Below are 13,315 nucleotides of genomic sequence, written 5' to 3'. Positions count from 1 at the left end.
TAGCCAGTCCAGTTAGGCCTCAGTGTAAGCAAGGCACTTCTGTTGTTTTGGGACCATACCTGGCAGTGCTCAGTGCTTGTTCCTGGTTCCGTGCTCAAGCATCACTCCTGGCAGGCCTGGGGGCGAGGGTGTGGGATGGGAACCACATCAAACCCAGGTCAAAACCAGACCAAATCCAGCTCACTGCTTGAGAGGCAAGAGCCCTACCGTTGTACCGGCATGCACTGAACGTTCCAAAAATCTACACAATTGAAAACGACTTAGCTGGGGCTGGAGCAATAGCACAGCGGGTAGGGCGTTTGCCTTGCACGCGGCTGACCCGGGTTCGATTCCCAGCATCCCATATGGTCCCCTGAGCACCGCCCAGGGGTAATTCCTGAGTGCAGAGCCAGGAGTAACCCCTGTGCATCGCCGGGTGTGATCCAAAAAAAAAAAAGAAAGAAAACGACTTAGCTATTGATTGTGTGACACTGAGCAAGTCACAGATGTCTGGACTGCACTATACTTAATAAAATGGCGACACAGAACCCTCGCCCTAAGCTGGTGTGTGAAATAACAGACAGGGCCAGGGAATGGGCTCTGGTCCAGCACATGCTCTGTAGGTGTAAGGCCCTGGGTTCGAGACCCCGCCACAGACAAAAGGTCTTAGAGCCTGTGGGTAAAGCTGAGCAATTCCGGCCTCTCGCTTGGCACCCTGCCCCAGCAGGGCGGGGGTCTGGACGCCGTCTTGCAAGACGTGATCTACACAGCCCTACAGTTTCTTTGTCAGAGTCGCTCCCTCCAAGTGGCCTTGTGAGGCTGGTTCCCCCTTCCATGAGTCGAGAGACCTTGTGCGAGTCACTTCAATTTGGCCTCTAATCCCCCAGCACGAAATGGGTCTGTGACATTAACAGACCTGCTGACTTCCCCCGGGACTAATGGTACGGTCCCGGGGCAGCTTCCCCGACCCTCCCCCCCGCGCCGCTGCCCTTGGTACAGGCCCAGGGGGCCCCCGGGCCGCCAGGCCGCCCCCAGTCGAGTTCCGGGCAGTTCTCGCGCTATCTGATTGGCTGGAGCGGTGCCCGGGCTGCGCGGCTATAGGTAAGCGCGGGAGGGAATGGGCGGGGCGTCCCGGAGCCCCGCCCCCTCCCCTGGGTCAGCCGCTGAGCGGAGTCGCGGGCGGGCTGGCGGACGGACCGACTGACGGGACGGACGGGCGGCGAGCAAGATGGCGCAGACTCTGGGCACCCGGCGGAAAGTCTGTTACTACTACGACGGTGAGCGCCGCCGTCCTCGCAGCGGGGGCGGGGCGGCGCCGAGGCCGGGAGAGGGAAGGGCTGAGGGGACGGGAGGCTGAGACTGAGGGCGGAGGCTCCGGGGAACGAGCTGGAGACTGAGGGAGGAGGGCTGCGAGGAAGGGAGGTCGAGGCTGAGGCACGGACGCGCTCGGACGGAATGTTGGCGGGGGAGGTCTGAAGTCTGATGAGAAAAGTTTGAGTGGGACGCCTGGGCGGGGGCAGGGTCTGAGGGGGGAGGCGGACGCTCGCGGAGCCGTGTTGCGAGGATGGATGTTTTCCTGCTGGGAATACCTGGGCTTGCTGCTGCCCGGCCCTGCCCCGTCCTCCTCCTGAGGTTCTGCAGGGATCACCGACTAGTGGCCACCCTCCCCCTCCCCCACTGAGTCTTCGAGCCCTGCCTGGGGTTGCTGCGGGGGGTGGGGCGGGGTGGGGCGGGGTGGGGCAGGGGGGAAGAAATGGGGGCACTTGGGGTGGAAAGGAGAAGGATGCAACAGTTGAAACTAACCTTACGGACCAGAAGCCGACGAGTCGAGTCTCAGAGTCCTTTCCTGGTGGGGTCTGGGCGCTGGGGCCCTGGGGCGGGCTGGCCAGGGCACTTTGGGAAAGGTGAGTAGGTAGCGCAGACAGCGGGGCTCAGGGGCTGCTGGCCAGGAAGGGGAGAGCAGTGCTGGGGGGCTCGGAGACCGGGCTCCCGGCCTGCCTGGTGTGCCAGGGAAGGAGGTGCCGTCGCAGCTAGGATCTGAGGAGTAGGAGTTACTTGGAGTCCAGTACGGGGAGACAGAGGTAACCCTCAATCTAGACAGCGGACAGGACAGAAGCTTGGGGAAAGCAGGTGTATGTCCAGTACGACAGGGAACGGGTGGAGCAGAGTGAGCCAAGTGCTGAGGGCTGAGTGACTTTCCTTAGGTAGTTGGGCTTGATGCTGAGGAAATCATACCCTTCTGGAGACAAAGTGAATTTATGAATGTGGGGTAAGGTATAGGAATGTGGGGTTCAACAAACTTGAACCCAAGTTTGTTTTGGACCGTTTGTTTTTGTATTTTTTTTTTTTTTTTTTGGTTTTTGGGTCATACCTGGCGATGCACAGGGGTTACTACTCCTGGCTCTGCACTCAGGAATTACTCCTGGCGGTGCTCAGGGGACCATATGGGATGCTGGGATTTGAACCCTGGTCGGCCGCGTGCAAGGCAAATGCCCTACCCGCTGTGCTATCACTCCAGCCCTGTTTTGGACCGTTTGATGCAAAGTGTTTAGAGATGGCCATATATGTTTATAAAAAAATTTTTTTTGGTTAGATTGTTTTTTTGGACTGCTCCCCAGTTATGCTTGGTACCCTTGGGGGCCATTCCCAGTGATCAGAAGATCATCATTGTGGGTCTGACAGGTGCTTAGGCACAGTGATGTGGCTGTTCAGGCCCAGTGGGTTACTAGGGGCCACCAGGGTTGTGTTGGTGGTGCTCAAGATAGGGATCAAACTTGGGGCCTTGTGCATGCAAAAAAGGCATGTGCTTCACCTCTTTCAGCTCTCTTTCCAAACCTGGTTTCCCCGCCGCTCCCCCAACTCCCTGAGGTACTACATCCAGCATGCTCAGGGGCTATTCTTTTTTTTTTTTTTTTGCTTTTTGGGTCATACCCAGCAATGCACAGGGGTTACTCCTGGCTCTGCACTCAGGAATTACTCCTGGCGGTGCTCAGATGGGATGCTGGGAATCGAACCCGGTCGGCCATGTGCAAGGCAAACTCCCTACCCGCTGTGCTATTGCTTCAGCCCTGAGGGGCTATTCTTGACTGAATCGCCTTGCTTAGGGAACTGTCTGCAGTTCTGGGGATTGCACTGGGGTTGGCTGGGTACAGGTCAAGCACCTACCCTCTGTACTGCCTCTCTGGCTTCCAACTTTGTTTTTTTAGAGAGACATTTGCTGGATTAGAGCAATAGTATAGCGGTGAGGCACTTGACTTGCATGGATTTGAGCCTCAAAACCCCATACGGTCCCTAGTCCCTTCAGAAATGATCACTGAGCAGAGAGCCAGGAGTAAGCCCTGAGCTCCACTGGGTGTGGCCCCAAAACAAAACAAACAAATAAAACAGATATTTGCTGAGATGTCTAGGGAATAGTCAGAGCTTTTTCAGTACATGGTTTACTACTCAGGTCTGTCAAAAGGAGAGGAATGAGGGGCCAAAGCGATAGCACAATGGGTAGGGTGTTGCCTTGCACATGGCTGATCTGGGTTCCATGCCCGACATCCCTATGGTTCCCTGAGCCCACCAGGAGTGACCCCTGAGCATCGGCGAGTGTGGCTCAAAAACTGAAAAGAAAAAAAAAGACCAGTGAGAAGCGAGTATTTTATTGGTCATCAGCTATATAGATGGTAATTTTAGTTACACATGAGAATATTATCACCAGGGAAGTTGAATAGGATGAAAAGAGACAAGATCCAGGCTAGAGTTCTCAGACCTTTGACTACGGGAAGAGCTGGGTTTCCTTCATGTGTTTTGATACTCTGCTTTGAAATTATTGGTTTACTTGTTTCTGCTTCTTAGTGGAGTAAGAGTAAACTCCTTAGGGACAGGCATTGCTTCTTATCTACTTCCATATGCCCATAGACTCACAGTGCAAGTATGTTGATTAAGTGACTGGAATGTGAGAGGAAATGGCCACAGAGCAAACCAGAAAACGTTTGGTTACAGTATCTGAAAGAGGGAGTGAGTTGCCTAGTATGGTGAAGAACTGTTTCCTCTTCTTGGAGTGGGGTTTTAAAGGTCGATTGCAGCCAACAGAGGGATGAATGGATAGTTGAAAAAGAGACATCAGGTTCAACTCCTTCTTGTTGTTGTTGTTCTTGTTTTTTTTTGGGGGATGGAGGGGTGCAGACCCAGCAGTACTCAAGGTTTTCATCTGGCTCTGCTATCAGGAATCACTCTTGGTGATGTCTGGGGGACCATATGGGATGCTGGACTCATTCCCAGGTGTACTGTATATGAGTGTCCTCCTGGCAATCTGGCAATACTGTCTCTCCGACCCCACCAGGCTCAATCCCTTTTTAAAGAATACTTTTGGGTGGGTTGAGGGATCATATGTCCTACGAGAATCAAATTTAGGGTCAGCTGCATGCAGAGCAAGTCCCTAAGCCCCTGTGCTATCTTTCCACCTTGTTTATTTCATTTGGAACATTGTTCAAGAACTCCTCTCCCTACCCACCCACCCCCACTTTATTTAAACACTGTGGTTTACAAAGTTGTTCATGATGCCTTTGTTACAGGCATGATGTTCCAACACCAATCCTTACTTCCACATTGCCCCCATTTTCCCCAACCATCCTCCAAGCCTGCCCCCTAAGCAGGCACAAACTAATTTCTTTTATATTGACAAGTGCTTTTAAATTTTTATTTCTTTTTTGGCCACATCCAGCCAAAAATATTGGGGGGCAGGAGCCAGGGATCATCTCCAAGAATTAGAATTATGCTCTAATTAGAATTAGAACAAGGATCAGCCCGAACTCCTGCATGCCCTTTAAGCATTTTCCAAACTTGGGAACAGTTCCCCCCTCCCCCCTCCCACCAGTTCTGGGAATTGAACCCCAGCCTTACTGATCCTAGGCATGTGTTCTATCACTTCACTTGAGCTATCTCTCCAGCCAGCCCCAATTTGGGGAATTTTTTTTCTTCTCTTTATTTTTTTTTGGTTTTGGGGTCACATTCAGTGGTGCTGAGGTGTTGTTTGTGGCTCTGTGTTCAGGACTGACCCTGGAGCTGCTCAGGGGACTGACCATCTCTGGTACCATGGATCAAAATAGAGTGCTATAAGCTGGACAAATAACTTACCTTCTGTATCATCTCCCCCCCCCATGAAACTTTCTACTAGTTTAGACTCATAGAGAGCCCTTTAGATTAAGTGCAAAGGTAATATATAAATGGGAAATCCAGTGTAACTTTATAGCATACTAGATTTGTAATCAGAAGAATTGATTCCTGAATTGCATATTAACTATCTGTTAATTATATTTATTAAAATTAATTTATTAGTGTCACATTATTACAAAAGTGTCTCTCTCTCTTTTTTTTTTTTCGGTCACACCCAGCAATGCTCAGGGGTTACTCCTGGCTTTGCAGTCAGGAATTACTCCTGGCGTGCTTGGGAGACCATATGGGATGCCAGGGATTGAACCCGGGTCGGCCGAGTGCAAGGCAAACGCCCTACCCGCTGTGCTATTGCTCCGGCCCCCAAAAGTGTCTCTTTTTTAAGAGGTTCTCTCTCTCTCTCTCTCTCTCTCTCTCTCTCTCTCTCTCTCTCTCTCTCTCTCTTCTCTCTTTTTTTTAGGCCACATTCAGCTGTGCACAGGGCTTAATCCTGGCTCTGAGTTCAGGGATCACTCCTGGCACAGCTTGGGGAACCATGTGGGGTGCTAGGGATCAAACCCAGGTCATCTGCATGCAAGACAGATGCCCTACTAGCTGTATTGTTGTTCCTGCCCTCACTGAGCTTCTTTCACCTTCTCATTCCTGAGAGCCCTGCTGTGTTCAGCTTCAACTCCCAACTGTTCGGTTCCTGATCATCAGTGGAAATGCTGACTAGGAGCTTGAATAAACCATATAACCTGTCCCCTAAATTAATAAAATTAGGCATATGTGTTTATTCTAGTATATTTACACTAAAAATAGCTGCATGACTTTAAGTACTTAAACTTTTCTTGAGCCACTGTGTTGTATAGATTAGATTTGTTTATCCTTGTCTTTTAGGAACACTTGGTCTTGTGGATATGAATAGATTGTAAATAATTCAGATGCAAACAAGATTGGGTAATTACATACAAATGGAATGCAGAGGAGAAGAACCATTCATTCTGATCAGGAGTATGTTTGGGGTTTGGGCTGGGCATTGTAATAGAGGATCACCAAAGAGGAAAAGACTAGGTCAAAGTCTGAAGAAAGAATGCCTTGGCATGAAGGTGAATGCCCCATAGGATGCTTCTAATCCAGTGTTTAGAGCATATGGGTAGGTCGAAGCAGTCATAGACAATAAATAAACTAGGTTCATCCCTATTGCAGGATCTCCTGCATCTCCATTTGGGGTGTGTAATTCCTTTAGTGTGTAATTTAGTGTGTAATTCCTTTAATTCTCTTGACTCCTCTCTAGAGAAACCCACATCCTACTCTCTTCCTTCTCATTCCCTGAATAAAATGATTTTTCTTTGAAACAAAAAAGATAACACTGATAAACATAGTTGTATTCCAGTAAACTATTTGCAAAATGTAGGCAGCTGTGGGGGTGCAGAGAAAAGAGGTGAAGTGCTAGCCTTGCATGTAGCCAATTCAGGTTTGATTCCTAGCACTGCACATGTTCTCCCTGAACATTGCAAGGGGTCACTCCTGAGCACAGAGCCAAGGATAGACCCTGAGCATTTCTGGGTAGGGCCCCAAAAGAGAAACATAAAAGGATAGATAGCTATTTATATTTGCTTCAAGGGTTATGATTTGCTTATTTGTCCTTAGAGTGAGATACCATTGCTCCAGTCCCTCAAAAATGTTCTTAGTGGCTGGAGAAATAGTATAGCAGATAGGGCACTTGCCTTGCATGCAGCTCATCCTGGTTTTGATTCCCTGCACCCCATGTGGTTTCCGGAGCTGACTAGGAGCGACCCCTCAGCATAGAGCCAGAAGTAAGTCCTGAGCAACATTGGATATCCCCTCCCCCAAAAAAGAAATATTTTTGAAGGGCCAGAGTACAGAAGGTAAGACACTTGCCTTGCTTCTGGCCATTTTGACTGGTTTGATAATGCCACTGAATATGGTCTCCTGAGCACTGACAACCGTTACTCTTGAGCACTGATAAGTATATCCCCAAAACAGAAGACTTCGATGGTGGGAGCCCAAGAGGTATAGCACAGGCTTTGCATGCTGGGAGGCCTGGATTCAATCCCAGCCCTGCATATAATTCCAGTTTTGCCGAGAGGGAATGACCCTCTGAGCACTGCTGCATGTGGCCCAGAAAAACAGAAAAAGAGGTTTGGAGAGATAGTATAGGGGTTGATGTGTTTGCCTTTCATTCTGCAGATCACAGTCAGCACCTACGTGGCATATGACTCCTAGAGCCCTGCTAGCAGTGACCCCTGAACACTGCTGGGTTTGACCGACTCAAGAAAACAAAACAAAAGTCATTAAGGGGCCGGGGAAATGGCTATAATGACTGGAGTGTCACTGCTCACAAAATAAAAAGGTGTTGGGATACATCGCTAGTAAAGTTGTTTATTATTCTTTATCCTGTAGGAAGTAGGGAGCCGTTCAAGGTTTTGGAATGGGGGTTGACTTTTACCAAGACAGTGGATTAAGAAAGTAACTGGTGGGGCCTGGGAGATAGTACAGTGGACAGGGTGCTTGCCTTGCACACAGCCAACCTGGGTTCAAATATCCCGTGTTCTGTATGGTTCCCCAAACACACCAAAAGTGATCCCTGAGTATGGAGCCAGGAGTAACCTCTGAGCACTGCTGGATGTGGCCCAAAAACAAAAAAGAAAATAGTGACAGTGCATAACTTGAATTAAAGTAGAGGGACTAGTTATAAATTATTGCTTTAGGTTGAGCAGGAGATCATAAGAGTTTAATTTTCTTATCTATAAAATGGCAATAATACTCCCTGTCCTATTTTACAGGGTTTGAGAACCAAGTAAGAAAATGAATGTGAATATGCTTATTATGAAAGTGTCATAATATGTAAGGTCAACTGTGGCTTATGTTAATACTGGGTAGTGATGACTATTTTTCTGTTTTGGGAAGTGAATGCCTTGGATATACTGTGAGGTGAGTCACCTCATTAAGCTGCTGTTCCCTAGAAGCTTTGAAATGAAACCCCTCACACTATCTTTTGGGTTTCAGAGCAAAAGACGGGATAGGTTGGCATGCTTAAGTGCTGATCTCATAAGGGTTCCTGGTTGTTGTTTTTCTTCCCCGCTCTTGCCCCTCTTCTGGTTTTAGCTGTTGTAATTACACAGGGTTGCACACACTTGGTCACGGGAGACTGGAGAGCCCAGCGGTGGTCTGTTGGGATCCCACTGAACTCTGCATGTGGATGGTACTGGGATTCGAACTCTTGCCCTCATGCCTACAAGACAACCTCTCGGTCTCTGGACTCCTGCCTGGGCCCCGTGCCTTTTTGTTTTGTTTTATCTTTTACAAGTTATCCTTCCTCAAGGTGGATATGAACCAGTTTCTTGTAAAATTTCTTAGGTTCTTCCTTGGGAGTTTGTGTCTAACTATGTCACTGAAATTGCTATCTTTCTTCTTCAGGGGATGTTGGAAATTACTATTATGGACAAGGCCACCCAATGAAGCCTCACCGAATTCGTATGACTCATAATTTGCTTCTTAATTATGGTCTCTACAGAAAAATGGAAATCTATGTGAGTACTTAGAACCCTACCCTCCCTTAACCCCCAACTCTGGTTCCCATTATACTATTTCTTATCTCATTTTTACAACTACTCTATTCAGGAAACATGTGGAGTGACTGTTCTGTGATGTGCTTTATAAGTGACAGAAATTCTCTCTTTGATTGGGGTGTGTGGGGACTGAACTGAAAGCCTCATACATGTGCTGTGCCATATGTGAGCTGTTTCCTAGCTGATAGAGATCCTTATTGGTTGATTAGTTTTTCGGAAGGGGGCCCAGCACCACTCAGAGGCCCAGGCAACACCCATGGCATACTCCGTTTGACTCCATGAGCCTTATTATTCAGTACTCAGGTCCAATCATATAGTCCTGGGGTCACATGAGCCACCCCTCTGGCACTTGGGGGCTAGGTAGTAGCAGGGATCAAACTTGAGGCCTCGTGTATAGTAGACAAGAACTCTTGCTAGAGATTTGCTATTTTAAGAAGTTTACTGTGCAGAATAGGGTGCTTGCCTTGCATGTGGCTGACCCAGATTTGATCCCCAGAATTTTCATCTGGTTCCCCAAGCACTGCCAGGAGTGATTCCTGAGTGAAAAGCCAGGAATAATCCCTGAACATTGACAAGTGTGACCCAAAATACAAACAAACAAAAATGTTAAGATGCAGAGATGTGTAGGAGGAAGGGAGCCTTAGACTGTTGCCTGGAAATGGTATCTGAGCAGGATTTAAAAGATTAAATTAAAGCTGGGAATGAAGCTCACTTTGTGTGAGAATCTGGGCTCAATTCCTAGCATATACATATGTATATACTGATAATTATTTGAATACAGTTTAGCCCGGAAATCAGGAGACAGATATTCCAGACCAGAAAAGACAGTGAGGTAAGACCATAGAGTGGGTTTAATAGCTTGGTGTGCAAGTATTGTTGTGGTGGGGTGGGAAGTGCCTCGCCTGTGGGCCATTCAAAGCCTGCAGAATCATGTAGTCTGGCCCTGGTACATGACAGGACAGATACCTGTGCTTCTTGTCAGCTGTTCGAGGCTCATGTGCTTGTGGCTCATGTGCTTGTGTTGCATGACCCGCGAAGGATATTTCAAATATCCAAATGGCACTTGGCAGAAAGAAGTTTCCCCACCCCTGCAGTAGTGTAAAGTTCACAGGTTTGAGTGAGGGGAGTTAAGCTGAAAAGGTCAGCAAGGATTCAAAGTGCTGCGTACTCAACAACTCCAATGGTTTAGAAAATCCAATACCTAACACTTGATAGAATTGTGTTGAACTAGATACCAAGTGTTGTCTAGTACTAGAGAGTGTAGATACACTTTTTGTTTATTTTTGGGCCACATGCAGTGGTTCTCAGGCCTTACTCCTGGTGCTACACTCAGCACTTGGAGGTCACTCCTGGCGGGGCTCAGGGAACCGTATGGGATGCCGGGTCAGCTGTGTGCAAGGCAAGCACCCTACCTGCTATACTTATCAGTCTAGCACCAATACTAACTCCTTGACTTAGTTCCATTTTTGCTCCAGCTTCTAGTTATTTATTTGGGGACAACACCTGGCAGTGCTTATGGAATCATGTAGTGCTGGGGACTGAACCTGGGGCTCCTGCATATAAAGCATGTGCTCCAGCTCTTTGAGTCATCTCCCTGCTCCATCATATAATTTATTTTTTAGTGAAGCAAGATAGTTTGTCGCTAAACTTACTTAGAAAGATGTGAGGGGAGTGGCTGGAGTGATAGCACAGTGGGTAGGGCATTTGCCTGGCATGCGGCCGACCTGGGTTCAATTCCCAGCATCCCATATGGTCCCCTGAGCACCGCCAGGGGTAATTCCTGAGTGCAGAGCCAGGAGTAACCTCTGTGCATTGCCGGGTGTGACCCAAAAAGAAAAAAAAAAAGAAAGAAAGAAAGATGTGAGGGGAGAGTAAAAGAGGAAGTACTTGTTCAAGAAAATATCAGGCAGGGCTGGAGCAATAGCACAAAGGGTAGGGCGTTTGCCTTGCACGCGGCCGACCCAGGTTCGATTCCCAGCATCCCATATAGTCCCCTGAACACCGCCAGGAGTGATTCCTGAGTGCAGAGCCAGGAGTAACCCCTGTGCATTGCCGGGTGTGACCCAAAAAGAAAAAAAAAAAAAAGAAAATATCAGGCTTCTCCAGAATGGAAAAGACAAGCAAAGATACATAGAGATAAGCAAGCGAAGAAATACATATTAAAGGGAGGACATTGGCTTGAAGAGCAGTCTCCCATTTTAGGGTTTTGAAAGAGGCTGGAGGGCTACAGAAATAATGCAGGGTTCTGCCTTGTATGTGGCTATTGTGATTCAATACTCAGCAACTCATACAATCCTGAGCATTGCCAGGAATAACCCCTGAGCACCACTGGGTGTCCCCCAAAAGAAGACAAAAATGTAAAGGTGATGAACCAGAGAGGTAATATATGGGTAGGGTGTTTATCTTGCATATAGCCAAGTGGGGTTCAGTCCCCAGCACCCCATATGGTCCTCCAAGCACCTTCAGCAGTAATCCCTAAGCATAAAGCCAGGAGTAAGCCCTGAGCAACCCCAACCCCCCCAAAAAATGAAGGTGTACTATTTTTGCCTGTGTGTGTGTGTGTTGCTAGAGATCAAACCCAGAACCTTATATATTTGTGAGATATGTGCTCTGCCACTGAACTACATCCCTGGTCCCCAAGTGGAGCATTTTAAATGAAAGAAATAGAAATAGACATTCATTTGAGAGGTAGGGAGGGTAGTTAGGATTCAGTTATCCAAATAAAATGAAGAAGGGCTAAAGTCCCATGTTGCCTTATAGTCAGCACAGAAGAGTCTATTATTGACACAGGGGAAATAGTTCAAACGGCTGTATACAGTGCTTGCTTCGGCAGCACATATACTAAAATTGGAATGATACAGAGAAGATTAGCATGGCCACTGTGCAAGGATGACACACAAACAGCTGTATACAGCACATAGCTTTGCATGCAGGAGGCCCAGATTTGATTCCTGGCACCACATGATTCACTGAACCAGGAGGAATCACCCCTGAGCATTCTGGGATGTTGCTCACACAATTTAGAAGATGCTATTAAAAGTCTATGCCTACAGCTTGTAGGTATTGCTGAGTAACCTAGCAACAGTAGTATCCTTCCTAACTATTCCAGATACAGAGGAGATGAGTCTTCTGTCCCAGATGGCATGGCTTGCCTCTGGAGGCAGCAGAAGCAGCTGAGGAAACAAGGAGAGGAGGTAGACAGGATCAAATGGACCTTGGGCACAGAGAGCTTTTTCAGGTGTGAAGGGCACCTGGGAATGGTAAACAGAAAATAGCAGTGATGTTCAAGGCCTCCAGGGAGCAGAGCGGCTTAGACAAAGGGAGGATCCCTGACTGTAGCAGAGGAAGTGCCAAGACTTTCTAGAGCTGTTGTGGCACATCTCCTGCTTCCTGCCACTGCTCCCTCAAAACACTCATCAGTCTCAAAACACTACGTCTCTCCTCCATTCTGACAGACTAGGTTTTTCTTGCTCATTTTCAGGGATTAATTCAAGTCCTGTTTTCTTTCATTCCGTGGATTTTGGTAGAGTCATACCCCTAGAACTGGATTAAGCTTCATGAGAATGAGTGAGATGAATCCTCTCTTCACATGATAGGGAAAACTATTCAGTCATTTATTTGAAGGTTGGGTGGTACCAGGCCAGGGCTGCCTGTTACTTCCTGTTGTTCTTTCAGCCTGCATTTATAGATGGAGAAACAAGCTCAGCACAGAGAACACATCAGAATCCCAGAGCTATTAATAGATACGTTAAAACTCCAACTTGGGTCCTTATTTCAGAGGCTGTATATTTCCTGTCTATTTTCCTTCCTAAATATTAAAAACAAAACAAAAAAAACCCCTACAGATAGGTGATGTCAGAATTCCTGGTTTATTCTTTCTGTCCTTTTTTGTTCAGGCATCGTTTTTTGTGTTTTTTTTGTAGGGAAGGAGTGGGTACAGATTGGTGCTGGGGCCACATCCTGTGGTGCTCGAGGACTTACTCCTGGCTCCAAGTTCAGAGATCACTCCTTTTGCTTGTTTGTTTGGGATTTTTGAGGGAGTTTTGGGCCACACTGACAGTGCTCAGGGTTACTCCTAGCTCTGCTCCTGGTGGTACTCAGGGGACAATATGGATCTCCAGGGATCGAACCTGGATTGACTGCATGCAAGGGAAGTGTCTTATCCACTGTACTATCTTTGCAGACCCTTTTTGTTTTGTATTTTTTTGGGGCCATACCTTGTGGTATTCCTGGCTCTGTGATCAGGAATCACTAATGGTGGGCTCAGGAGACCATCTGTGTTACTGGGGATCAGATGCAGGGTAAACACCTTTCCTGCTGTACCACCTCTCTGGCTCCCGCTCACACATCCTTTGTGTGATTTCATTCTCATGTTTCACCTTGAAATCACATTTTAGCATGAAGTGCAAGTATGTAATGACTTCAAACAAGAGAGTCCAAAAAGAAAGGAGCCAGACAAAAGTTTTTTTTTTTCTATCTCTTTGAGCCATTTACCATCCTTGGGCCAATCATCAGAGCTCACAAATGGTTTTGATGAATCACTTTTTTTGTTGGGGGTTAGGGTTTGGAGCTGTATAGAGGCGCTCAGGAACTACTCTGTCTCT

At 47.6% G+C, this 13,315-nt stretch overlaps 1 protein-coding gene and 1 non-coding gene across 2 annotated transcripts in view; both read left to right on the top strand.

The window, feature by feature from the left end:
• The first annotated feature begins 1,099 nt into the window (after positions 1 to 1,099).
• HDAC1 (histone deacetylase 1) overlaps positions 1,100 to 13,315 on the top strand; it is a 32,728-nt gene continuing 20,512 nt past the window's right edge. Inside the window, exons 1-2 of the mRNA XM_004603567.2 lie at positions 1,100 to 1,256; positions 8,560 to 8,672. Of these exons, the coding sequence (XP_004603624.1) occupies positions 1,208 to 1,256; positions 8,560 to 8,672 (162 nt within the window). The 5' untranslated portion in view covers positions 1,100 to 1,207. The remainder of the gene's footprint in view (positions 1,257 to 8,559; positions 8,673 to 13,315) is intronic.
• Positions 11,529 to 11,636, top strand: LOC129405259 (U6 spliceosomal RNA). Its single transcript, XR_008630440.1, has one exon. It is a non-coding gene; the product is annotated as a U6 spliceosomal RNA (small nuclear RNA).

This window comes from Sorex araneus, chromosome 5, assembly GCF_027595985.1.
Source record: "Sorex araneus isolate mSorAra2 chromosome 5, mSorAra2.pri, whole genome shotgun sequence".
Lineage (NCBI taxonomy): Eukaryota > Metazoa > Chordata > Mammalia > Eulipotyphla > Soricidae > Sorex > Sorex araneus.
Note: the sequence above shows the minus strand (reverse complement) of the source record. Positions and strands in the feature narration are given on the sequence as shown.